This window comes from Rhinoderma darwinii, chromosome 8 (genome assembly GCF_050947455.1).
Source record: "Rhinoderma darwinii isolate aRhiDar2 chromosome 8, aRhiDar2.hap1, whole genome shotgun sequence".
In the NCBI taxonomy this organism is placed as follows: Eukaryota; Metazoa; Chordata; class Amphibia; order Anura; family Rhinodermatidae; genus Rhinoderma; species Rhinoderma darwinii.
In genome coordinates this window covers 35,860,255-35,887,661 of record NC_134694.1, presented here as the reverse complement: position 1 = coordinate 35,887,661, position 27,407 = coordinate 35,860,255, and the positions used below count along the sequence as shown (strand labels likewise).

The 27,407-nt window shown below is 45.2% G+C and overlaps 1 protein-coding gene across 1 annotated transcript in view; it reads left to right on the top strand.

Moving 5' to 3' along the window:
- Positions 1 to 27,407, top strand: part of MID2 (midline 2) — a 393,352-nt gene that overhangs the window by 98,447 nt on the left and 267,498 nt on the right. The window contains exon 3 of the mRNA XM_075835586.1: positions 22,480 to 22,575. Coding sequence (XP_075691701.1) covers positions 22,480 to 22,575 — 96 coding nt within the window. The remainder of the gene's footprint in view (positions 1 to 22,479; positions 22,576 to 27,407) is intronic.

The following is a 27,407-nucleotide window of genomic DNA, read 5'->3' as shown; positions in this document are numbered from 1 at the left end:
GAGGCGACAAGCCTTCTTTACTGTGAGAACGGTGAATCTATGGAATAGTCACCGCAGAAGCCGGTCACAGCAGGGACAGTAGATGGCTTTAAAAAAGGCTTAGATAATTTCCTAGAACAACAAAATATTAGCTCTTATGTGTAGAAATTTTTTTACTTCCCTTTTCCCATCCCTTGGTTGAACTTGATGGACATGTGTGTTTTTTCAACCGTACCAACTATGTAACTATGTACCACCTACCTAAATATTGTTGAAAACCAATTACACCCCTTCATGGCAATAATATTCCTGAATAGCAGTGCCCTCTTTCATCAGGATAATGCACCCTACCAAACTACAAGAATTGTTAAGGAATGGTTTGAGGAACACCACAAAGAGGTGTTAACTTGGCATCCAAATGCCCCAGATATAAATCCGGTTGAGCAGCTGTGGCATGTGCTGGAAAAACAAGGAGGCCCCACCTCACAAATTTAAGGACTTAAAGGGCACGGCCAGACATGGCGGAATTGCTGTGGAATTCCGCTGCGGACAGTCCGCAGTGGAATTCTCCTGCGGCCGTTTTTTACATTTGTTTCAATACATTTTTAGGCAAGTTAGTTCAGACGTTGCGGAAAAACTCCGCTGCGGACCATAGGCTGTGGTGCGGAATTTTCCCGCCGCAGTATGCACTGTCTGTTGCGGAGAAGAAGCGGAATTTCACTGCGGATTTCAGCCTTTGCAATGCAAAAACGGAAATCTGTGGCAAGTCCGCTGTCTTTTCTGCAACGTCTGAATTACCTGTCAAATATGCAAATGTTCGTGCAGATTCGTTGCGTAATTGCCCCAAATCTGCACCAACATTTGCAGCGGAAAAACTCTGCCACGTCTGAACGTGCCCAAAGGGGTTGTCCGGTTTTAGCAAAATAATGTTATTTCTTGTATAATTAAAAGTTATAAATTTTTTTATATATACTTTATGCAATAATTCCTCACAATATTAAAGTTACAGTTACAGTATGTGTATCAGAGCTGTGTCTTCTAACAATCCCAGTAACTGTTTGTTCATCACATGACCATGGACAGAATTGTATCCACTGGAACTAAACAATGAATGTTCTTACTACATAGCAACAAGCAGGGATCTTGAAAACCAAGAGGAAATAATACAGAAAGTATAATGGAAAATTGTATAACTTTTCATTTTACAAAAAATAACATAAATTTGCTGAAACCGGACAACCCCTTTAAAGGATCTGCTGCTAACATCTTAATGCCAGATACCACAGGACACCTTCAGAGGTCTTGGGGTGTTTGGGTCACAGCTGTTTTAGCGGTTTGAGGGAGGCCTACACAATATTAGACAGGTGGTTGTTTATGGCTGATCAGTGTACATGTTTTATTTTATCATTTTTGGGGGAAAAAATTGCCATTTGGCACAATTTATATTTATTTGCACTAATGAAACATTTTCAAGGACAAACTTACGAGAAATGCATTACATTTATAAGGTCAAAGAAACAGTTAAATGACAGATTCTGCTCTTTTCTATATGCATGGTGTAGCAGTACAGCTACTAAGAGCCAGGATTTGGGCCCAGAATGTAATAAGGAAAAGGAATGTTACAAGAGAACGTGTCCTCTCTCCTTATTTATTAGGCAAGAAACCTAGAAAAAGGTATGGGTTGCTGGAGTGGAAAGAAAAGTAAAGTTCCACTCCGTCTTCAGGACAGTCCAGGGTTTGGGCTGCCTTAGGAGTCGCTGCCAGCTGTGGGCTCCTTTATAAAAGGAGAGATCTACTTACACAATGCACCCTGTCTGGGGAAGACTGGCATTGCCAGCCTGTGAGAGTCAGAAGTACTGGTAAGAACATACGTTTGTAGTGAGGTGCTGGGCAGAAGGCCTTTCACCTTGATAGCTGGGGAAGCTATATGTTTAGTCAGAGGCCAGACGGCCTAGAGTTTATTTTGATCTATTTTGTAAAAACTGCTTTTCGTGTATGAAGACAATAAAGCTGGTTGTGGCCAGTTTCAAACCAAATCCACTGCGTGGGAGTGAATTTTCTAGTGTGCCAACCATCTTGAGCCTGGATATGGCGATCCTGTGAGCTAACTTACCCTAAGTTGTCAAAATGGTTACTGTGCTTCTCTTTAAAGGCATAATGTATCTTATTTTCTTTTTACATTGGAGAAGAAAACCATAACTTACAAAGAGATTTTGCTACACGTCTTTAAAGAGTATCGATTTGAATCATCAGAAGGGCTCAGCATCTTTTTCTTCTACCCCTTTCTCACACTGGGCAACAAAAATGACTCTATATTGCTACCCTAAAGAGGACCTATCACTTTTTGAGAAACCTCTAAAATATAAAACTTTTTACAAATATATGTAATTGCAAAAATGTTAAAATGTTTCCTCTAATTTAGTGATGAAAGGTCTAGTCCTTTAGGAGACAACATGTAGCAGTGAGTGGTCAAAGGGGGGAATTTATCAACGCATTTGCGCCATTTTAATGGCGTAGAAAAGTCACAAATTATGGCACACGTCATATCTGCAGTTTCACATCTCTCGTTGCTTTTCAAAAGTGGCTATAAAAGTGGTCGGGTTTAGCAGAGAGACGGATTTACAACCGACAGATTTACCACAGAAATTTGTGAAAATGATGGTGCAAATCTATGCCTGCTTATACCAGATTAACACTTTACAAGCAGCTGTATCCTCCTACTCGAGCTAGGCTGCATAATACAAAGGAAATTATCTTGCATGCCTGATAAAATAACAATATTCTGTATAAAGTAAAGTTCAAGCTCCAGGCTGGAGTTGAGCCAAGTTTTCACTCTATTTGCATTTTCTTGATTTGTTTCACATTATGATGCAATGGGGAATTAATTCACTAAGTTTAAGATTCGATTTTGCCAAATTTATGAGAGTAAAAGGTGAAGACATTCTTTTATTGTATTCTATAGACCATCAAATCGACAAAACGATTGATTTCTTCACCCGAATCCTGTCCAGATCTGAGCACAAGTCTTCACTTTGCCATTTGGATGCTGTATAGAATCAGCTCCTCCCGCTCACAGTTGGTTCCTCTCGGAAAATAAGGAAATGTCATGAGATTTGGACCTCACTCAGCTGAAACTGTCCCTGTAATAATGAGGGAAATCTGCTGTTCTGCTACTGATAAGTATAGGAAATAATTCTTATAATTTCACTATCTATTTCTACTTTCCTTTTTTCTTTTTTTTTGTTTAAATGATAGGTCAACTGTAAGTTCATAATGCCATACAAAAACCTTCCAACCTATTTCTATGGTGATTCTGATTCGGGTATGAGCATGGTAGTGTTTTCCTGTTTTACTATTTACTCATCAGGTGTGCAGAAAGCTCACAACAGCAAGTTTACAATGAGCAAGGCTACATGGGACAAGCATATTTAATACATGAAACTGGAAGTTGGATGGAGCTTGTATCCTCAAAATAATATTTAAAGGTAATGACTATTGACCCGTTGGTGACCACCAATACTCCTTTTCACGGCGGCCACTAACGGGCTTTATTCTGATGCATTCAACTTTTTACGGCGTTGCATCAGAATAAATTATCGGCGCAGTAAGGAGGAAAAACAGATTATGTAGGAAATAGGGCACTTATAATCTGGTGAGAGAGCCACTTTAATTTATAAAATAGGCTGGCCATTATGGGATTAAAGGAAGGAGCGTACAGTACACGCTACACATACACTACACACATGCAGTACATACATACATTACACACTACACATACAGTACATACATTACACACTACACATACAGTATAAACTATACACTATACACATACAGTACATACATATATTACACACTACACATTCCCTATACACATACAGTACATGCATACCTTACACACTACACATTCACCATACACATACAGTACATACATACTTACACACACTTACCTTTTGTGCAGGCTGCTGCCTATATGGATCTTCTCTTGCTGTGCAGGGAGACTCCAGAGGAAACCGCTAGCAAGTGTTGGTGAGTCCATCATGGCAGGATTTCCCTTCATGTGCAGAGCAGACACCCTGCGCGCCTCCCTCTCCGTCCCGACACTGGGCAGGATCGCTTTACAATAGTGACAGGAGAGTGGAGAGCAGAGCAGGTTATTAAGGTGGCACAGGAGAGATGATCTTAAGGTAGCAGCACATCTTGCAGCTGCTAAGTGGTGGGAGTCTCGGCCAGCAGCTCTGCAATGCCGCCCTCTCTAAGACTCTGCAGGGTGTTGCCTGAGGCCTTAGGCTCAACTCGCTTCATGTTAGATGTGGCCCTGCTCTAGATGATAAAAAGGGGTTGTCTGGTGGAGAGAAATTATTTTCAAATACCTGATTAGGGAAATCTCAGTTACAAAAGAAGGGTCACCTGTTCAGGATACTCATCTTTTATCTAGACCGGTGGGTGGCTTCAAAGAGTGGCATTGGTACTGTATATATTGCATACAGGGCCGCCATCAGGGGGGTATTAGGGGTACTGGTGTGAGGGGCCCGGCCAAATCTAATTGAAAGGGGGGCCCGGCAACTGCCGCAACATTCTTTTGGTAGGAAAAAACGGGCCCCTGCAATGGGGCCCGTTTTTTTCACCGAAAGAATGTCGTGAGCTGCTGCTGCTGCTGCGGGCCCCCTCCCCTCGTCATGGGGGGCCGTCAAACTGTCCGCCCGCGCGCGTGCACCCGATCGCGCGCACAAGGAAACTCCCGCGCGTGCGCACTAGCGAGCGCGCACCCGCGATCGGCCGCGCGCGCACCCGCGATCGGCCGCGCGCGCACCCGCGGACACACATGGACAAAACTTACCTGGAGCCTGGCTGGAGGTGAAGGACTGGACCGAAGACCTCGCCTGGAAGACATCGCCGGAAGAGGACTGGAGTGGGAGCAGCTCTTCTGACACAGTGAGTAAATTATCTCAAAGTGCTGATCATGTATGGCCCTGTTCACACAGTATTTTGCAGGCAAAAAAAAATCGGCCTCAAAATTCCTTAAAGAATTTTGAGGCAGATTTTGACCTGCCCACACTATCTTGCCGCATTTTTTTGCTGCGTTTTTTGCCCGCGGCGATTGAGGACAGCAGACAAAAAACGCAGCGAAAAATGCATTTTCTGCCTCCCATTGATTTCGATGGGAGGTCAGAGGCGGAACCGCGGCAAGAAAGGACGTGCTGCTTTTTCTTTTTTCCGCGACTGGCTCCCATTGATTTCAGATTAAATCAATGGGAGGCGGTTTTGGAAGTTGTTTGGTGCTGATTCTGACGCAGTGTCCGAGTCAATATCAAGGCCCAAAAACTCTGTGAACTGGGCCTTATTGTTAGGGCTTATTCAGACGAACGTGTAATACGTCCGTGCAACGCGTGTGATTTTCACGCGCCTCGCACGGACCTATGTTACTCTACGGGGCCGTGCAGACTGTCAGTGATTTTCACGCAGCGTGTGTCCGTGTTCCCGCTGCGTAAAACTCACGACATGTCCTATATTTGTGCATTGTTCGCGCATCACGCACCCATTGAAGTCAATGGGTGCGTGAAAATCACGCCCAGCACTTCCGCAGCAGTATAAACTATGAATGAAAACAGAAAAGCACCACGTGCTACAAACATCCAAACAGAGTGTCATAATGATGGCGGCTGCGCGAAAATCACGCAGCCACGCATCATACGCTGCTGACACACGGAGCTGTTATGGACCTTTTGCATGCGCAAAACGCCACGTTTTTTGCGCGCGCAAAAAGCACGCGCTTGTGTAAATCCGGCCTTAGGCATCAACACTGCGGATTTTATGCAACACATTTTATTGTGGAAAATCCGCAGCGTATTACAGTCGCAGCAGAGTGGGTGAGATTAGAACAAATCTCATCCACACGCCGCAAAAAAAATGGACCTGCAGTGTGGCTTTTGGCTTTTTAAGCCGCAGCGTGTCAATGTATTCTGTGGAATCGGCGCTCCTCTGTTGCGGAAATGCTGCGGTTCTGCCGCAAAAATCACAAATGAGAAAAAAAAAAGGTACTTTTTTAAATTGATAAAGTTTAGACTTGCCCCGGCCGTAGTTTAGGGTGACGCGATCCTCTATTCTTAGCGCAGCCCGGCCTCCTGTCATGACGTTTCATCCCATGTGACTGCTGCAGCAGTCACATGGTCTACAGCGTCATCCCAGGAGGCGGGGCTACATTCAGAAGAGAGAGACGCGTCGCCCTAAACTACGGCCGGGGCAAGTCTAAACTTTTTTTTCCCTACAGGATTCCTGCAGGGGACACGCCTCACGAAACCTGCGCCACTATTTGGTGCGGTTTTGCTGGCAGAATTCCCTGCGGCTACCGGGGCGGATAAGCTGTGTAGTTTTACTCAGCATATCCGCCTAGTGTGTCCCTTATGATGTCGCTCCTGGAGCTGCTGCCGGTCTCTAAATAGGCAGTTGGTCCAGTAGAATTAGGAATTATTTTTTTTGGTGAACCAGCTTAAAAAAATACAAAACTTTTGTGTTAGGGCCTGTTCACATCACCGTTTGCTTCCGCTCTGGGGTTCCGTCTGAGGTTTCCGTCGGGTGAACCCCGCAACGGAAAGTGAAAGTGACAGCACAGCTTTCGTTGATCTCAATGGTGACGGAAACATCGCTAATGGTTTCCGTTCATCACCATTCCGGCTGGTTTTCGGACGGAATCAATAGCGCAGTCGACTGCGCTAATGGTGACGGAAACGGAAGCTGTGCTGTCACTTTCACTTTCCGTTGCGGGGTTCACCCGACAGAAACCTCAGACGGAACCCCGGATTGGAAGCGAACGGTGATGTGAACAGGCCCTAACACAAAAGTTTTGTATTTTTTCAAGCTGGTTCACAAAAAAAAATAATTCCAAATTGTACTGGACCAACTGCCTATTTAGAGACCGGCAGCAGCTCCAGGAGCGACATCATAAGGAACACACTAGGCGGATATGCGGAGTAAAACTCCACAGCTTATCCGCCCCGGTAGCCGCAGGGAATTCTGCCAGCAAAATCGCACCAAATAGTGGCGCAGGTTTCGTGAGGCGTGTCCGCTGTGGGAATCCTGCAGGGAAAAAAAAGTTTAGACTTGCCCCGGCCGTAGTTTAGGGCGACACGTCTCTCTCTTCTGAACGTAGCCCCGCCTCCTGGGATGACGCTGTAGACCATGTGACTGCTGCAGCGGTCACATGGGATGAAACGTCATGACAGGAGGCGGGGCTGCGCTAAGAATAGAGGATCGCGTCACCAGGACTACGGCCGGGGCAAGTCTAGACTTTTTTCTAAATTTAAAAAAGTGCCTTTTTTTTTTTCTCATGTGTGATTTTTGCGGCAGAAGCGCAGCATTTCCGCAACAGAGGAGCAGCGATTCCACAGAATACATTGACACGCTGCGGCTTAAAAAGCCACACTGCAGGTCCATTTTTTTTGCAGCGTGTGGATGAGATTTGTTCTAATCTCATCCACTCGGCTGTGACTGTAATACACTGCGGATTTACCACAATAAAATGTGTTGCATAAAATCCGCAGTGTTCATGCCTAGTGTGTTCCTACCCTAAGGCCGGATTCACACAAGCGTGTGCTTTTTGTGTGCGCAAAAACGTGGCGTTTTGCGCATGCAAAAGGTCCATAACAGCTCCGTGTGTCAGCAGCGTATGATGCGCGGCTGCGTGATTTTCGCGCAGCCGCCATCATTATGACACTATTTGTATGTTTGTAGCACGTGGTGCTTTTCTGTTTTCATTCATAGTTTATACTGCTGCGGAAGTGCTGGGCGGGATTTTCACGCACCCATTGACTTCAATGGGTGCGTGATGCGCCAACCACGCACAAATATAGGACATGTCGTGAGTTTTACGCAGCGGACACACGGACACACGCTGCGTGAAAATCACTGACAGTCCGCACGGCCCCATAGAGTAACATAGGTCCGTGCGAGGCGTGTGAAAATCACTGACAGTCTGCACGGCCCCATAGAGTAACATAGGTCCGTGCGAGGCGCGTGAAAATCACGCACGTTGCACGGACGTATTACACGTTCGTCCTAATAAGCCCTAACAATAAGGCCCAGTTCACAGAGTTTTTGGGCCTTGATATTGACTCGGACACTGCGTCAGAATCAGCACCAAACAACTTCCAAAACCGCCTCCCATTGATTTAATCTGAAATCAATGGGAGCCAGTCGCGGAAAAAAGAAAAAGCAGCACGTCCTTTCTTGCCGCGGTTCTGCCTCTGACCTCCCATCGAAATCAATGGGAGGCAGAAAATGCATTTTTCGCTGCGTTTTTTTGTCTGCTGTCCTCAATCGCCACGGGCAAAAAACGCGGCAAGATAGTGTGGGCAGGTCAAAATCTGCCTCAAAATTCGGTGCGTGGTTCCAGGCGGTCGCCGGTGCGCATGCGCGGGAGTTTTCGGGTGCGCGCGATTGGTCGGCGGTGTTTGACGGCCCCCATGCTACCCAGGGCCGCTATCAGGGGGGGTATTAGGTTTGGCCGGGCCTCTCACATCAGTACCCCTAATTGAAAGGGGGGCCCGCAGCTCATGACATTCTTTTGGTGAAAAAAACGGGCCCCATTGCAGGGGCCTGTTTTTTTTTCTACCAAAGGCAAGTCGCGGCAGTTTGCCGGGCCCCCCTTTCAATTAGGTTTGGCCAGGCCTCTCACATCAGTACCCCTAATACCCCCCCTGATGGCGGCCCTGGGCACCATGATATAGTGCTGGACGGAGTACCGTTAACAGGCGGTGCCACGGTAGGGGGGCCCAGAAAATTTAGCTGTAGGGGGCCCTGAAATTCCTGATGGCGGCCCTGATTGCATATACAGCTTATTGATTGAAGTGGGCACTGTGTAGCTTAATTTCCCCTGCAGTGGCACTGTATAAGTTCTTCCATGGATTACAGCTCATCACTGGGGGTCTCAGCAGCAGGACAACAAATGTACTAAATTCCTGGCTGCATATGGTTTCATTGGTATGACCTATGCAATGCTACTACTACAAGAGGAGAGGTCGTTGACATAAATATTTAACATTTACAAAATGTAGAGGGGACCTTTGGGTTACATCAAGTTTCACAGCAAGTATGGCAATAAAATCTTAATAATATTTTCTAGTTCTCTACTCTACTCTGGTACTGTTTAAAGGGGCTGACACACCGCTGGGCATATAGACATCATATAGCCTGTCTATTAACCAAAGCAGAGGGCTAACAAAACTGCTAACAAAGAAGGGCTCATGCTCTAGCGGAACCTACCCATCCATGATTTACATAGTCGTAATAGCCAACAATTTGAATGGCCAGCATGCAATAATACATTTCCTCTGCACAAGGCCGGTTTTAGACAAAGTGTGGCCCTGGGCAAAGTTAAATGTGGAGCCCCAAATGCTGAATTATTGTATTAATAATGCAATCAATTAAGACAGCGTGCAGAGAACTGTATCGCTGATTTCTAGTGCGTCCAGGAGTGTTGCATGCCCCAAAGCATATGTCCCCCTTCTCATACAAAAAAATAATCTATACAGTTGTGGTGTTATAGGTAATCTCATCAAAAGTAGGTTACATAGTTTGTACGGTTGAAAAAAGACACATGTCCATCAAGTTCAACCAAGGGAAGGGAAAAATTTCTACACATAGGAGCTAATATTTTTTTGTTCTAGGAAATTATCTAAGCCTTTTTTAAAGCCATCTACCGTCCCTGCTGTGACCAGCTCCTGTGATAGGCTATTCCATAGATTCACAGTTCTCACAGTAAAGAAGGCTTGTCGCCTCTGCAGGTTTGAACCTTTCTTCTTCCAGACGGAGGGAGTGCCCCCTTGTTTTTTGAGGGGATTTTACATGGAACAGGATTTCACCATATTTTTTGTATGTGCCATTTCATATATTTATGTAAGTTAATCATGTCCCCCCTTAGTCGTCTTTTTTCAAGGCTAAATAGGTTTAGTTCTTTTAATCTTTCCTCATAACTTAGCTTCTCCATGCCCCTTATTAGGTTCGTTGCTCTTCTTTGTATTTTTTCCAACTCCAGGGCATCCTTTCTATGAACTGGAGCCCAGAACTGAACTGCATATTCTAGATGAGGCCTCACTAATGCTTTGTAAAGTGGTAATATTACATCCCTGTCCCGCGAGTCCTTGCTTCTTAATACACGACAATATCTTGCTGGCCTTTGAAGCAGCTGATTGACATTGCATACTGTTATTTTGTTTATGATTTACAAGTACACCAAGATCCTTCTCAACAAGTGACTCCCCCAGTGTAGCTCCGCCTAGGACATATGATGCTTGCAGGTTGTGCGTACCCAGGTGCATGACTTTACATTTATCTACATTAAACCTCATTTGCCAAGTGGACGCCCAAACACTTAATGTGTTCAAATCAGCTTGCAATTCATGAACATCTTCCATAGACAATTGAAATAGTGCTATTAATCCCATCCTCTATATCATTAATAAATAAGTTGAATAATAGTGGTCCCAGCACTGAACCCTGGGGTACACCACTTATAACCGGGGATAATTCAGAGTAGGAATCATTTACCACAACTCTCTGGATACGGTCCTTGAGCCAATTGTCAATCCAATTACAAACTATACTTTCTAAACCTATAGTCCTTAATTTACCCATTAGACGTCTATGAGGGACAGTGTCAAATGCCTTTGCAAAGTCCAAAAACACTACATCCACAGCGGCCTCTGTCTAGGCTTCTGCTCACCTCTTAATAAAAACAAATCAGGTTGGTTTTACAACTTCTGTCCTTAGTAAAACCGTGCTGGCTGTCACTTATAATACTATTTTTTGTCACATAATCCTGTATATAGTCCCTCAATAGCGCCTCAAACATTTTCCTCACAATGGATGTTAAGCTTACTGGTCTATAATTACCCGGGGAAGACCTAGAGCCCTTTTTGAAAATAGGCACCACATTTGCCCTGCACCAGTACCTTGGCACTATACCAGTCACTAGAGAATCTCTAAAACTTATGAAGAGGGGGACAGAAATAACTGAACTAAGCTCCTTAAGAACTCTAGGGTGTAACCCATCTGGACCCAGGGCCTTTTGTATGTTTATTTTATTTAATTTAGCTTGCACCATATCTACATTCATCCAATTCAGTATATCAACTGATATATTAACAGCACTGGCACCAGCTACATAAGCTGCTCTTTCTTCTGTTGTATATACAGAGCTGAAGAACCCATTTAGTAACTCTGCCTTCTCTTGATCCCCTGTTACCAACTCCCCATTACCATTATCTAGGGGTCCTACATGTTCAGACCTTGGCATTTTTACATTTATATACTTGAAGAATTTTTTGGGATTTGTTTTACTATCCTTGGCCACCTGCCTTTCATTTTGTAAGATTTTATTAAGCTCTTTATATTTTACAAAGGCTACAGCTGTACCCTCAGTTTTGTATTTTTCAAATGCCCTTTTTATGTCATATGTTGCCCTTTTTACAGAAGGTGTAAGCCATGTGGGGTTTAATTTTAGTTGTTTATACTTGTTACCTATAGGAATACATTTTGCACTATAATTACCCAAAGTAGATTTGAAAATCTCCCATTTATCATTTGTAACATTATTTGACATTAGTTCTTCCCAGTCTATATCCTGAATTGCAGCCCTCATCCTGGGGAAATTGGCCTTGTTAAAATGAAGTGTTTTTGCCCTCCGAGCCTGTGTTTGCTTTTTACAGTATAGGTAAAATGTAACTATATTGTGATCACTGTTACTGAGGTTTTCATGAACATTGACGTTCCCAACAAGCTCTGCATTATTAGAAATGACCAGATCCAACAGAGCGTCACCTCTAGTCGGGTCTTCCACAAACTGGCCCATAAAATTTTCCTGCAACAGGTTGAGGAAATGTCTCCCCTTTGCAGTTGAAGCCGAACCATGACACCAATTAATATCCCGGTAATGAAAATCTCCCATTATTACTACAGTACCCCTCTGTGCAGCCCGATCCATCTGTTTATATAGCTGAACTTCCATCTCCTCAGTTATATTGGGGGGTCTATAGATTAGCATGATCCACAGGACAGTGTGATTGTGCAGTGAAAGAAGCTGGGCTGGAACAATGAGAAGTGTATGTCACTGATTGGTCACTGATTGGTCAGCCTCATACACTTCTTTACAACACCCACTTGGTCAAAAGTAAAAACACGCCCAGTTGGGCATTAAGAAACTAAATCTAAAATTGCTCATAACTTGCTCAAAAATGATCGTTTTTCAAAATAAAAACCACTGCTGTTATCTACATTCCAGCGCCGATCAGATTATGTAGGAGACAGGGCACTTATAATCTGGTGACAGAGCCTCTTTAAGGGAATATAGCGACGTAGGCCCCAATTGCCTAGATAAGTAAAGGTGGTGGTAGCATACTGTGGTATAAATTATTGGGGTGTTGGAAACCTACGTGAGTAATTTAGCATAATCCTGTCATCTAGAGTAGGTGGGTGTGGATTTATGTGGTAAATTAATAAGCTCAGTAGTATAATTCAACCCTGTAATGGGACCTGAGATCGAAGATCGTCACAACAGTTAGTAAATCATACTACTATACGAGATTAAATATTACCTGCATACTGTTACTGAATACAACTCACTATTATAAGACCAATATTACCAATAATAACAACACAATATAAGTTCCAAATAATACCGCCACACCATAACCACATAGCGACTGAATAATACCCCATACTGTTACTGAATAAAAACCACTATACAAAGATAATATTACCCCCCTATATAGTAACCATATAGTGGTAGATTCCAGTTATACACAGGTGCTCTGCAGACAATATAAGTGATTATAGCATATTGATATCCAGTGACTCACAGGTGATGTCTTCTCTGATTAGAGTCATTCACGTTCCCTTTTTTTTCGTCATCTGGCCCAGACCACTGTGATGACTTATTTCAGCCACTACTCGTCTCTGCAGAATTTGACACAGACATTTTGGTTTTTCGCTTTTTCAGCACCCTCCCCACCTAAACCCCATCCTCTAAACAAACTCGTAATCCACAGTGCCACAGATAGTAATAATGATCCCTAAGTACTCGACACAACAAAAGTGCCCCATCAGCAACCATGCCCCTTTTGTGCCCACACACAGTAATAGTGCCTTCTTTGTGCCCCCTGTCGATAGTGCCACAGTGTAAATGTAGATATTGCTACACAGTCTCCCGTAGATAGCGCCACTGCATCCCCTGGAGATAGTGCCACTGTAACAACCGGCAGGTATGTGGACCCACTGGGCCACTCCGCCGCAACGAAGCAGCTGCTGATCAACAGAGTCTGTGAGGGTCTGTAAAGATACCTGGAAGGTCAGAATTGGGTATATTCCAGACTGTCAGGGGGAAGCAGGCCTGTGCCGGATAATAAAGTTTTGCTAGGACACCGGATTGGAGTAGTGCAGCCGTTTCAGACACTGGACTTGGCTAGGACACCAAACTGGAGTAGTGCAGTCGTCTCGGATACAGGACTGGGGTAGTGCAGTCATCTTGGACACTGGACTTGGCTGGGACACCGGACTGGAGTAGTGCAGTCGTCTCAGATACTGGACTTAGCTTGGACACCGGCCTGGAGTAGTGCAGTCATCTCGGACACTGGACTTGACTATGACACCGGACTGGAGTAGTGCAGTCGTCTCGGACACTGGATTTTGCTAGGACAACCACCGGATTGGAAAAGTGCAGTTGTCTCGGACACTGGACTTGGCTAGGACACCGGACTTGAGTAGTGCAGTCATCTCAGACACTAGACTTGGCTCGGACACCGGACTAAGATGGTGAATCGTCTCGGACACCCGGTTTGGCACGGGCACCAGACACAGATGGTGAAGTAATCTTGGACACTCGACTTAGGCACTAGAACTAAACACAGATACTCCATACGGGAGACAGGATTCAGGATACAGGATACAGCTAAGGAACCATTTGCAAGACAAATGTAGGGAAGACGCAACATTGCTCAGGCAAGGTGGAAGTGGGCAGAGTCCTTTTCAAAGTCTTGGGTGTGTTGCAGGTGCACACGCTGGCCCTTTAAGACTGGGGATGAGCGCGTGTGCCCACCCTAGGAGTAACAGTAGGAGGAGAGAGCAGCGTGTACCAGCATCTCCCGAGGAGAAGACACCAGCAAGTCCTGAGAAGCCATTACAGCCACACACAGCCCCCTGTAGATAATGCCACACACAGCCCCCTGTAGTTAGTGCCACACACAAACCCCTGTAGATAGTGGCACACACAAATACCTGTAGATAGTGGCACACACAGCCCCCTGTAGATAGTACCACACACAGCCCTCCTTTTAGGTTGTGCCACACACAGCCCCCCCTTGTTGATGGTGCCACACAGCCCCTTTGTAGATACTGCCACGCAGACCTCCTTGGCGATAGTGCCACGCAGACCTCCTTGGCGATAGTGCCACGCAGACCTCGTTGTAGATAGTGCCACACACCCCCTCTTGTAGATAGTGCCACACAGCCCCTCTTGTAGATAGTGCCACAAACCCCCCTTGTAGATAATGCCACACAGCTCCTTTTGTAGATAGGGCCACACTTCCCCCCTTGTAGTTAGTGCCACACAGCCCCTCTTGTAGATGGTGCCTCACAGCCCAACAAACAAATAAAAAATATTGTACTCACCTAGCCCCGTCCCTGCGAGAAACGGAGATGCTCCACAGTCTCAAGAAGCCGAGACGGGACCCTTGCGTAGGCCGGCGTTATGACGTCACTGGATTCTGTCTCAGCAACCTTTAGGCTGCAGGCCTAACGTGGCCTGTAGCCTATTGAATGGCAGAGCAGGCAGCTGCTCTGCCATAGTCTTCAATTGTATCTGCGTCCTGAGGATGCAGATATAATTGAATGTGGCAGCTGCTAGCACCGGTGCCCCCCTCCCACTGCTAGTGACGCCATCGGGCATGAGGTTGCCCATGCCTCCCTGCCCAGAAATGTTTTGTGCCCGGACCCATAGCAGATGCTAGGGTTGCTATAGTGGTTGTTTCACCACTGGGCAAGGGCCCCTGACAGGATGGGGTCCTGGGCAATTGCCCAGTTTCTCCCCCCCCTAACGCTGGCCCTGCCTCTGCAGAGGCCACTGCCAGGAAAGGTATGGCCAGCAGCAGATTCAACAAATCATATCCGCTGTTTGCTGAGGGTTTCAAAAGCTCAGCTGATCGCCGGGCCAGCTTCAATTTTAAGAGAGGTCGTTGTGATCTTTTATGGGATTTCCAAGCAGACGTCCTGCACAGATGTGGCAGGCAGAACGCTACTACATCCTATATCTATTTTCTCCCTGTGATTTATACTGTACTGCTAGGAGATCACACACGTCTACATGCATACACACTTGTATACTGTATAAAACTCTGTGCTGTCATCTGACGACAAAGAAATGGGGCTTAACAGCACCTGTAGTTTTAGAACAAAGCTGTCTATCACACTTTAATCTCCCATTCAGCTGTTCAAGGTTGTAAATATTGGGGACAACCAGTGTAGCGTTAATTTGTTTTTTTCATTTAAAAGTACAAATATCCTTCTTTTATTATAATATGCCATAATAATACATGTTTCATGTATGCTAAACTCCTAGATCAAGCCATAAAGGTATTAACGATAGTGCCACACTTTACGAAAAAAGAGTTTTCATATAGGGTCAAGTAAGATTTTGTTGTAATATAAATGGTGCCTATAAAAAATGAAATGTTTAATGTGCCACAGTAACAAACCAATAGCATGTAAAATGTGGTATCTTTAAAGAAATATGTAAATCTGAAATGTGTATAATATGCTCGGTTTTTCTGCTGCTAAAATCCCATTTTCTTGAAATCTTAAAATAAATGCCCTTTTATTTAATTTGTTTTGGCCTCAGAGCTCAGGTTCTAAAAGGGGTGAAATGATTGCCGTGGATCCTGGCCCGGCAGTCGCTTATAATTAATCCGCGGCACGTCATTTTATTTGTTCCTGCTGTCAACTGGAAACAGTAGAAAATTTCATTCATCGAAGGCCTAAACTATTAATAAGGTATCATTTACATGATGGGTTAAGCAACATCTCCTTTACCAACCCTTGCCTCTTAGTCGAAATCATATCATTTAATGGGAATTCTGTGTCACCTGAATTATTGATGTGTTATATAGTCTTCTGTGTTTAGAAATCAAGAAATACTTCCAAATGGATTATCTTTAGCTCTGCTAAGCTCTTCTATGCCTTTATAAATATTGCATAATGCACAATGGACAGATAAACAGCGTATAATGTGGTGGCTGCTATGGTAAATGACAGCTCCGTTGAAGAGGGCCTGATTTTATGTAAATAGATTCATATATTTATGCGTTTTGTGAAATTAAACATTTCTATTTGAGTGATTTTCGCTTCACAAGACAGATGTGTGCACTAAAGAGACTCTATATCTAACCTCCTTACTAACAGTCATACTCTGCATGTTATCAAGATGATATATATGCCTGTTATTATCTCTCATATTTGTCTGTCTTATTGAACATTTTTGGCATTGCAGAAATAACCTGAATATTACTGATTCAAAGTCTGTGTGATTCCTAGATCCAAACTGTTAGGGTCAGTTTACACTGAGTTTTTTTGGCGCTGATTTTGACGCAGAAACCAGCACGCAGGTAGAGGCACTTTTTTCCCTGAACGGCTTTTGGCGTTCGTGGGAAGAAAAGGCGGCATGTTTTTTCTTGCCACGGTTTCAGCCTCTGACCTCCCATTGAATTAATGGGGGGCAGAAAAAACCTGCAGCGCTGGTTTCCGAGCTTTGCTCGCGGCGTTTCTTGCCTGCAGTCCTTACTTTAGCTTCAATGGTCATGTTGGCCGAAAAACGCCACAAAAAGCGCAGCGAAAACCGCAGATGAAAAGCTCAGGCAGTTCAAAATCTGCGTCAAAATTCCTCAAGGAATTCTGAGGCAGTTTTTTCTGCTTGCAAAAAAATGTGTGTGCCTTATACTAGGGCAATTTTGCGTATACACATGTATATAACAATACTTTTGAATCGTACGTTCTGACGCTATAGATCTGATGTTTGCATTAAGTAGAACATGCATTGGTCAAATTATCAATCTCATATTGGAATTCTTACTTGCTTAAAGGGCTTATCCAGGATTTTAAAATTGATTGCCTATCCTTAGGATAGGCCATCAATATTAGATTGTTGGTGGTCCGACCCTTGCTGATCAGCTGTTTAAAGGGGCCTTGTACAGTTGCTATGAAAGTAACAGTGTGCAAGTACGAACAAAAAAAATCCACGTAAACAATGAAGAGGCATTGGCGCTTGTATGAGAATAGGCTATCAATTTTAAAATCTTGGATAACCCTTTCCTTCACACATATTTTTTGTGTGCCTTTTTTTTGGCCAAAAAACATATCTAAAATAAAGAAATTTACTGGTTGTCCTACACAGCAGCACAGAAACCAATGGGTTAATTCCCCACTGCTGGTAGGACAGGTGACAAGAAACAATAAAATATTTAAATAGGCAGACTATATCTAGGGTCCTAATCCCCACGTCCTTGTGCCTTTTTTTCCTACCGTTGGCAAGGGCAGGTAATGTTGCGGTCTCTGGCTGGCTTGATGTAAACCTTCCTTTCCCAGGTCCTTTTCCTGGAAAAGGGGGGCTTTTTGTTTAGCTTTCTCACTCTAGGTTTGTAGCGGTATCTTGGGTGTTTATTTTCCCCTTGTTTTCCCAGCGTTAGGTTGGTCAGCTAAAGCAGCAGGATCTGCGTGCCTTTGTGCTATTGGCCAGCGCGTTGCTAAGGGGGCAGAGCCATAAGTGACGTCCGGCGGCCCCCGTCTATCCTTTTCCGGGTCTCGTCTATGGTGCCACCATCTTCTTGGTGTCGGCGCCGCTGATTGGCTGTCGCTTTGCTCCTGACGTCGAGCTAGAGGCAGCGTGGTTTCGCTGCAGTAACATATTGTGGAGAGCTTCTTTTTCTGTGGAGATACCGCTTTTTAGGGACTCCCCTGTAGTTATGTTTGTTAGTTTGTTTCCCCTCTAGTTTATTTGGTAGGAGTTTTTCCCTACCAGTGGTATCTGAAGGGGGGGAGTTACCTACCAGTGGGATCTGCCTACTGGAAGGGGTCATAGTCTCTCGAGTATTTAAGGCACCAGTTTGGGTGTGCTAGCTGGCTGTGCAGAGTTTCCTCATAGGCTGCAGGGTTGTCTGCTGGCCCTTTCAAAGTAAGTTGCTAAACAGCGGTTCTCCCAACCTGCTACTCTTGAGGCTGTCATTACGTTTATTTGTTTTTAATTATCAGATGTCAAGTCGGGGGTCTCAGGACTCAAGGAAATATAAACAAAGTAGCGGAAAGTCGTCATCTAAGAGAAAGAACTTAGCCTGTAATAACTGTGACACTCAGTTAACTGAAGGCTGCCAAGATAAATTATGTAGGGATTGTCTACAGATGGAAGGCGGGGCTATCACCGCAATGTCATGGGAAATTAAGGCTTTCATAAGAGAATGTATGGCCGAGTCCATGAGAGAGCTGGGGTCTTCATAGTCTCAGACGTCATCTAATCCGATGCTTAGTCCTAAGAGAAGGAACCATACATTACGTGGTGTGGACAAACCCTTAGAGAGGGTGCATCTATTCTGTCCTACGGGGACCTACGGGTGATATATGAGGTATATACGTCTGCATCAGAGGGAGAGGAAGATCCAATGGAGGCTGATAAACAGACTGATTTGAGCAGTCAGGGCAGATGAGCCGGAGATACCCTCATAGGAGCAGGAACCGCAGAAAATACCTAAGGCCTTTGCTACAGATGACACAAGCTAGACAGTTTATGAAAAGGGAGTGGAGCACTCCGGATAAAGCTCCCATAGTAAACAAAAGGTTTAAGTTGATGTTCCCCATTGAGGAGGACCAAATTAGAGAGTGGGAAAACTCGCCTAAGGTTGATGTATCTGTATCGAAGTTGTCCACCCGAACCCTAGTGCCTGTTAAAGATGGGGGAGCCTTAGAGAGCCCCTTGATGGTAAAGCCGACTCAGCCTTTAGGAAGTCCTATGAGTTGGGGGAGGCACAGGTAATGAAAAGCCTTAAAAGCTGGTTAGCTGAGCTGCAGGATGACATACAAGATGGAGTTCAGAGGGACGATCTCTTGAGGGCTTCCAGATATATGTCTTTAGTCACAGATTTTCTTAGTGACATCTCTAGTCAATCGATCAGATTAGCAGCCAGAAATATGGCTTTATCTGTGGCAGGCCGGAGGGCCATATGGCTCAAACCTTGGGTTGCGGACTGGTAGTCTAAGAACGTATTATGCACGATGGAGTATAAGCCAGGGAGGCTTTTTAGAAAAAGTTAAGACAAACTCATGGAAAGACTCTCGGATAAGAAGGGAAAGTCCCTCCCCTTTTTTTTTTTAGAGGTCTAGGAAAAGATTCGCCTGCAGAGGTTCCTCGTCAGCGGTTGGTTCTAGAAACCTCAGAGAAAATTTTTGTTATGAGGAAGGAGGCTTGACTTCCCAGAGGGGAACTTCTCGTAGATCACGAGGAAGATATAATCAATCTTCATCTTCTTCCTACAACTTCTGACGCTAGTCTGCCACCTGTGGGGGGAAGACTTCTATCCTTTGCCACAGTCTACAGATCCCTGGATAGTGCGGATCATCTCAGAAAGCAATATAATAGAATTTCTGTCCCATCCGCGGCCAAAGTTTCAAGTCACTTCCTTTGCCTTAGACTTCCAGGCAAAATAAGTTTTCAAGACCTCTATTAGAGAATTTATCCACAAAGGAGTATTGGAGAAAATCCCGCTAGTTTCAAGAGGCAGAGGGGTTTAGTCTCCTCTATTCCTGGTACCAAAACCAGATGAGAAGTTTCGGGTAATTTTAGACCTGAGGTACTTGAATATTTTTGTAAGGAAACAGAGGTTTCGTATGGAAACCATAAGATCTGCAACAGCTCTGTTAGAAGAAGTGGATTTCACGACCACTCTGGATTTAATGGAAGTGTATCTTCACATTCCTATAAAAAGGTCCTGCAGGAGGTTTTTAATAGTTGCCTTCCCGGAAGGGGGGATCATGAGACACTTCCTGTTCACATGTCTACCGTTCGGCCGATCTTCAGCCCCATGGATGTTTTTGAAGGTGGTAGTGGCCATGTTGGTGAATCTGAGAACAAGAGGTGTAACTATAGTACCATATTTAGACGATTGGCTTCTGATAGCCAAGTCAGCAGATCAGAAGCAGTCATCTTCAGGAAGTGATGGATTTTTTGGTCAACTTAGGTTGTCTCATAAACAGAAAGAAGTTCAATTTAATTCCTGCACAGAGGTGCTGGTTTTTATGGCTCATCCAGGATTCCAAAGATGACAGTTGCTCTCTTGGAGCAGAGACATCAGAATTTAGCTGACTTGATGCTGGTCAAGGTGGTTTCATTTCACAAGGTTATGAGAACCCTGGGACTTAAGGTTTCAGCAGTAAAGGCAATCTCATGGGCCAGAGGGCTCATGAGGGATCTCCAGTAGAATCTTCTATCTCAGTGGAACAGATCCATAGAGTCTTTAGAAGAGTGCATGGTGATACCTTCCGCCACCAGGGAGGCTCTAAAATGGTGGTTGATCTCGGTGAACAGCAAGTCAATAAAGTCACTGAGGTGGACGATTTTGACAACCGATGCTTCTGGGACTGGATGGGGAGCCCATGTACTGGGTCAGAGGACGCAGGGGCATTGAACATTGCCTATCTTCAAATCTAAGAAAGCTGATAGCAGTCTCAAACGTGTTAAGACATTTCCAGCCCTTGTTGGAATTGAGAGCAGTGAAGATACAGTCGGACAATATCGTGACTGTCAGTTATCTGAACAGACAGGGTGGTACCAGATCCATTTTATTTCATAAAGAGACTGCATGGATCATGTGATGGACAGAGGTCCATGTGTAGGATCTAGTGACAATCCACATCAGATGGGTCAATAATGTCTGGGCAGACAGACTCAGTCGTCACCAAGCCATTCTGGGGGAATGGAAACTGAACCCAGAAGTTTTTAACCAGATAGTCTGGAGAATGGGGAGACCAGTGATAGATCTGATGGCGACTTGCACCAACAGGAAATGCCCAGATTTCTGCTCCCTGTTTCACCACAACAGACCGCTGGCACAAGATGCCTTCTCAATCAGATGGACCTTCAGTCTGGCATACATCTTTCCACCGATTCCAATGATTATGAGTTTTCTAATGAAGATTCAGGAATATCGGTCTTCAATAATAGCCATCACACTCTTTCAGCCAAAATGGGTATGGTTTCCCAGTCTAATCCAGATGTCCAGGAGCAATTTTTGGGAACTGCCTCACCGCCCAGACCTGTTACAGGACAAACTGTACTGTCAGGAGTCTCAGACTGATAGCCTGGAAGTTGACAGGCCCATATTGAATGAACTCGGACTGCCTGCCTCGGTGATAGAAACCTTGATGCAGTCCAGAGGACGTGCGTCTGCCAAGATCTATAAAAAGTAGTTGAAACCTTCAAGAGGTGGGCAGTAAATCAGGGAAAAACAGGGCATGAACCTTCAGTGACTGATATTCCTTCATTTATTCAGGCCGGATTTGACCATTGGTTAAAACCAAGCTCTCTAGCAGTTCAGATATCAGCTATGTCAGCCTGGTCAGGAAAGTCTTGGGCTAAAGAATGGTAACGGTATTTGTTATGTTTCTTCCAAGGAAGAAATGAGTTAAAGTGTCTAAAACTACGTTAGCCAGATGTCTAAGGGAGACTATTATCCTTTGTTATAAGTTAGGAGGGGAGACGCCTCCTAAAAAGGTTTGTGTTCATTCAACTTGGGCTATGGCAGCTTCGTGGACAGACAGGGGAAGGTGTCCGTTAGAGAAGATCTGTACAGCAGCTTCATGGTCCCAACCAAACACCCTCATGAAGTATTATAGACTGGACATTGGGGCTTCAGAGGAAGCAGCTTTTGGACATATAGTTTTGATTTCATCTTGCCGACCCTTATAATCTTGCTATATCCCATTGGTTTCTGTGCTGATGCGTAGGACGACCAGGAAAGAAGGAATTATACTTATGCTATTCTTCTTTCCTGTAGTCCAAGTAGCAGCACAGCTTTTTTGTTCCCTCCCATTAAAATTATTTCTGGTATTCTTTTTAAAGACACAAGAAGGTGGGGCTTAGGACCCTAGATATAGATATTTATTAATTATTTTATTGTTTCTTGTCACCTGTCCTAAAAGCAGTGGGGATTTAACCCATTGGGGTCTGTGCTGCTGCTTGGACTAAAGAAAATAAAAATAGCGTAAGTATAATTCGTTATTTCACTTTGCAAATCATGTGAATCAAAAAAACGTATGGGGCAAAAATTTAATGATTCTATAGTTGGTGCACAATAGTATTTGCAGCTGCTTAGAGCATAGTGAGCCGCAAACAAGGGAATAGGCGTCTTCTATTTTCTATTTGTTACATATACTATATCTAATTTTTTGTATTTCTTTGTGTGTTTTCCTTTTATATAGCAAACTCTGGAGTCCAATATCACCAATTTGGTCAAGCACAGCAGTGAACTTGAAACCCAAATGGGAAAACTCATTCAAATTTGCCAGCAGGTTGAGGTAAGAACTATTTCTGACTACCTAGCACTATAACATTATTAATCATCAGGGTTTTTATGACGTATTTTTGCTTGAATAGTAATACTCTCGTCTGATTATAAAAATCTCTCCCTCGACAGTGGTTGTTTTTGGTAATATATGTGTGCCTACTATTGTAGTAAATTTCCTTATTCTTGTACTGTAAATATTTTATGATAATCTGAAGTCTGGAGTCCAATATCATACTACAGGGGGGCGTGGCCAGCAGTCGATGGCGCCGGTCGCATAAACTGAGAGCTCCGCGCCCTGCCACGCAGATCCAGCAGCCTACAGCGGGGAAAGGTGCCTCATATGGGGAAAAAAAGACCCCAAGGGTCTAGACTCACCCCTGCAGCACAGCACCAGGTCGCCGCCGCTCCACCAACGATCGACGGCTACTTTCTTCGGCGGCAAGCCACGCCGCTCCCTCAGCCGCAGCCATCTTGGACAGCCTCGTGTCAGAAGGAAGGGGAGATGTCCGAGCAGGGAGAGGAGACAGTGCCCCACGTACAGGGTAAGCTGAATAGCCGGATGGCTAAAGTTCACCCTCCCAGCTCCCCTAAGCTGTCCTCCACCTCGTCCTGTGAACAGCAGGGAAGGGGGTCCCCTATCCCAGGAGCAATGGAGGCCAGGCCACGAGGAGCATCAGCTCAGTCAGAGGCCCCAGTACACCTGCTTGAACCACCAATGTCACAGCCCTCAGCACAAATGGCCCTACAGATTTGGCCTGCACCTAAACCCCAACGGCCCACGATCCAGCAGCCGGGGAGGAGAGACGATCTGGGGGATACACCATCTTTGACCCCCTATGCCCAGGCCCCTGTATATGCCTCAGATTCTGACCTGGAGGATTCAGCCTCACTTCCTTCAGATGTGCCCCCTATGTGGAGGGAATGTTTCTCACAGTTGCCCACTAAAGAGGACTTTAAGAGTATGATACAAGAAGTGAAGGCAGCTTTTCGTTCAGAATTGGCGGGGGTGTCGCAGCATATACAGCAGATTGCTACGAGGGTGGAGGCTCTAGAAGATGACCACGATGCCACTAGGCGCCATGTCTCTGTGATACAGTCTTCAGTGTCCTCCCAGCTGGCGTCCATTAGAGATATGCAACTGCATCTAGAGGATTTGGATAACAGAGGTCGCCGTCATAATATAAGGATAAGGGGCATACCGGAGCCCTCGGGGTCTGAAGATCTTCCCATCGTGTTAGAGACTATCTTTAACGACCTTTTGGGTGCACCCCCGTCTAATCGGATACCGCTTGACAGAGCGCATAGAGCACTGAAACCAAAATCCATTACATCTCAGCCCAGAGATATCATCTGCTGTGTCCAGGATTTCCGCACTAAGGAGGACATTATGCTTAAAGCCCGTCAGCGTAAAGACCTGGAGTATGCCGGGGTGCCGATTCAGTTATTCCCGGATCTCTCCTGGATTACGTTACAGAAAAGACGTCTGCTTCGTCCGCTTCTCGCAGCCCTACGGGACCACAATATTATTTATCGATGGGGGTTTCCGTTCTCCCTTACAGCCCGAAGAGATGGTGTTTCTGCAACCCTGAGGTACCCAGGGGATTTGCCTCATTTCTGTGACTCCCTTGGTATACCAACGCCCAAGATGCAGAATTGGGAGACTCCTTTGCCGCCTTCGTCTCCACCTCCAGTCTGGCAGTCGGTCCGAAATAAGCGGAGGACCTCTCCAAGACGACAGTCTAACAGAAGTTCACCAAGACCTGATTTGAATTGATGGACGCTGCGCAGATACACGGCACCTCCGTAATATATGTGAAGGAGCCTGGTCACCCATACCAGCTGCTCCCTTCGCCAGTTGCACTATCCTAGGCTAAAAATGCATTTAGGATTATATTTCTGATTTTATGTTGTTTCTCTTTAATTCGTTAACGTAAATTGTGGCAGGGCGCGATTGCCCGGGATACACTTGGCTCTTTCACCCCCTTTTTGTTTTTTCTCGGCCTGTACGTATTTATACGTACTTTTGTACTAGGTTCCTCGACTGTTGAGACCCGACCTCTTTTTTTTGATAGGGGTAATTTGTTTTGCAGTTCTCCCTCTGTTTTTAGAGAGAGTTGCAAAGGGTAATATTGTATTACCAGTTTTCTTTTGCTTTAATATCACCCGCCCCAGGGTATAGTATTCTCCCTGGTAGTATTTTCTGAGTGTGTTTGAAATTCATTGATCTCATGCATTTCTTTTTGTTCTCACTGCAGATATGTGTATTGTCTCCCTGGTACGTCTTTACCCCAGTGTCTTTCCCTCCCCTCCTACTTTCATCCGAAATAACACTTGAGACGACAGTGAATCCTCCAAGAACCTCCAAGGTAGAAGGACGCCGTAGAACACTGCTTGCTTTGAAACCGACAGGGGACTGGCCCCGACATAACTGTGAGCTGTATACATCCGCACTTTCCACATCATTCTTTGCTCTTTCATACATCTTTGACCATGGTTAAATTTGTCACACTTAATGTCAAGGGTCTCAACTCCAATGTGAAGAGACGCTTGCTTCTCAGGGAGTTGAAATCGCTTGGAGCGGAAGTTGCTTTTCTGCAGGAAACACACTTAGATTCATCCGGAACTTTCCAATTTGCCCGAGGGGCGTATCCTGCTGTGTACTCTGCCTCGTCAGGTCGCAAAAGGGAGGGGGTGGCCATTTTGATAGCAGCTTCCTGCCCCATACAAGTTCACACCTCACATCTAGATCCGAAAGGCAGATATGTTATAATAGAGGGGACTTTGCTTGGACAGCCCATTGTTTTATGTAACGTTTACTCTCCTAATACCGCACAGATTCCATTCCTACGTAGACTCCTTTCTAAACTCCAGAAGCTTCCTAGGGGGGCATGGCTGGTGGGAGGAGATTTTAATGTCCCGTTCTCCACGTCCATGGATAGGGTCTCTCTTACACACGCTACTCCGACGCCCACCCTTACAGGACTTTCTACACGTTTTAGGCAACTAATTAGAGAGCACCAGCTCTATGATTTGTGGCGAGTGGATCACCCAGGTGATAGGTCCTATACCTTCTTCTCCCATACGCACAGCACTCATACACGCTTAGATTACTTTTTTGGTAATGTCCCTGCCCTCCGTGCGCTCCAGGGGGCGAATATAGACCCCATCTCTTGGTCAGATCACGCACCAGTTTCTGTGTCCCTACAGATAGGGAAACCAAATACGAGAGTATGTCATTGGCGCTTAAACGAAACTTTGATTAAGTCCCCCGCTCTTAGGGACAGCCTGGCCGGACATATGCGGGAATTTTATGCACTTAATGAGGGATCGGTTCCTTCAGTATCCACTCTTTGGGAGGCGCATAAGGCGGTGATGAGAGGGCAATGCATAGTAATGGGATCTAGATTGAAAAGAGACTCTCGGGCCAAGCGGGTGGCTCTCCATCGGACAATTACTAAGTTGGAGAGAGAAATGGGGATTAAACCGGCGGTCCCGACACTACGGAAATTGGTAGAGGCTAGAGCACAACTCAAGGACTTAGCTATGAAGGGGGTAGAAAAGTCATTACTATACACAAAAAGGAAATATTACGACAAAGGTAATAAGGCGCACTCGCTTCTGGCCAGACTATTGCGGGATCAGGCGACTGTTCGTACTCCACAGGCGGTTCGGGATAAGGCGGGCATACTCCAGCATCACCCAGACACGATAGCCACACTTTTTCATGACTATTATAAATCCTTATACCACCTGCCAAATACCTTACCACCTGATCCGGCTCGTCGGAGGGAAACGCTGCAAGCATATCTCTCTTCCTGTGCTCTCCCTAAACTGAAAGATGAGGAGCTTTCATCCCTGAATGCCCCGATCTCTGCGGAGGAATTGTTTGATATATTGAAGGACCTCCCTAGTGGTAAGGCCCCTGGACCAGATGGCTTTACATATGGGTATTATAAGACCTTTGCAGAGATCTTGGTTCCACGGATGGCTTCCTTATTTAATGAATTCCTACAGGGTTCTCCCATCCCTCAAACATTCCTGCATTCTCATATCACGCTGATCCCTAAACCGGGTAAAGACCACGCAGAGTGCTCCAATTACAGACCCATAGCCCTTCTGAATTCGGATCTAAAAATTTTCACCCGTCTTCTAGCTAATAGACTCAATGTTTGGCTCCCTTCTTTGATTCACAAAGACCAAGTGGGCTTTGTGCCTCTTAGGCAAGGAGGAGACAACACACGAAGGGCCCTTGACCTCATTGATGCCCTCCAAAAGCAAAAGGAATCGGCGATCCTTCTTAGTCTAGATGCAGAGAAGGCGTTTGACCGCTTGGGATGGCCATTTATGTTCGAAACTCTAAATTCATTTGGGATTTCGGGCCCTTATTTGACAGCACTGCGTGGTCTCTACTCCAAACCAACAGCGGCAATTAAACTCCCACACTCCACCTCCCCTCCGTTTCAAATCTGGAATGGTACACGTCAGGGGTGTCCCCTATCCCCACTTTTATTTGTGCTATGCATAGAACCTTTAGCAGCTCAAATACGGAAATCCAGGGATATAGCGGGGGTCCAGATACAAGATAAAGAGTTTAAGGTTTCCCTGTTTGCAGATGACGTCCTCTTGACTATCACCAAACCTCATACCTCCCTCCCTAACCTTACTACAGTTCTCCGTAGGTATGGGAGGCTGTCAGGATATAAAACTAATACATCTAAAACGGAAGCGCTCCCTCTTAATGTCCCACACCAGGAGCTCCAGCTACTCAAACACAACTACACCTACAACTGGAAGGAAACCTCCCTGACTTACTTAGGAGTTCAACTCACTCCCTCCTATACG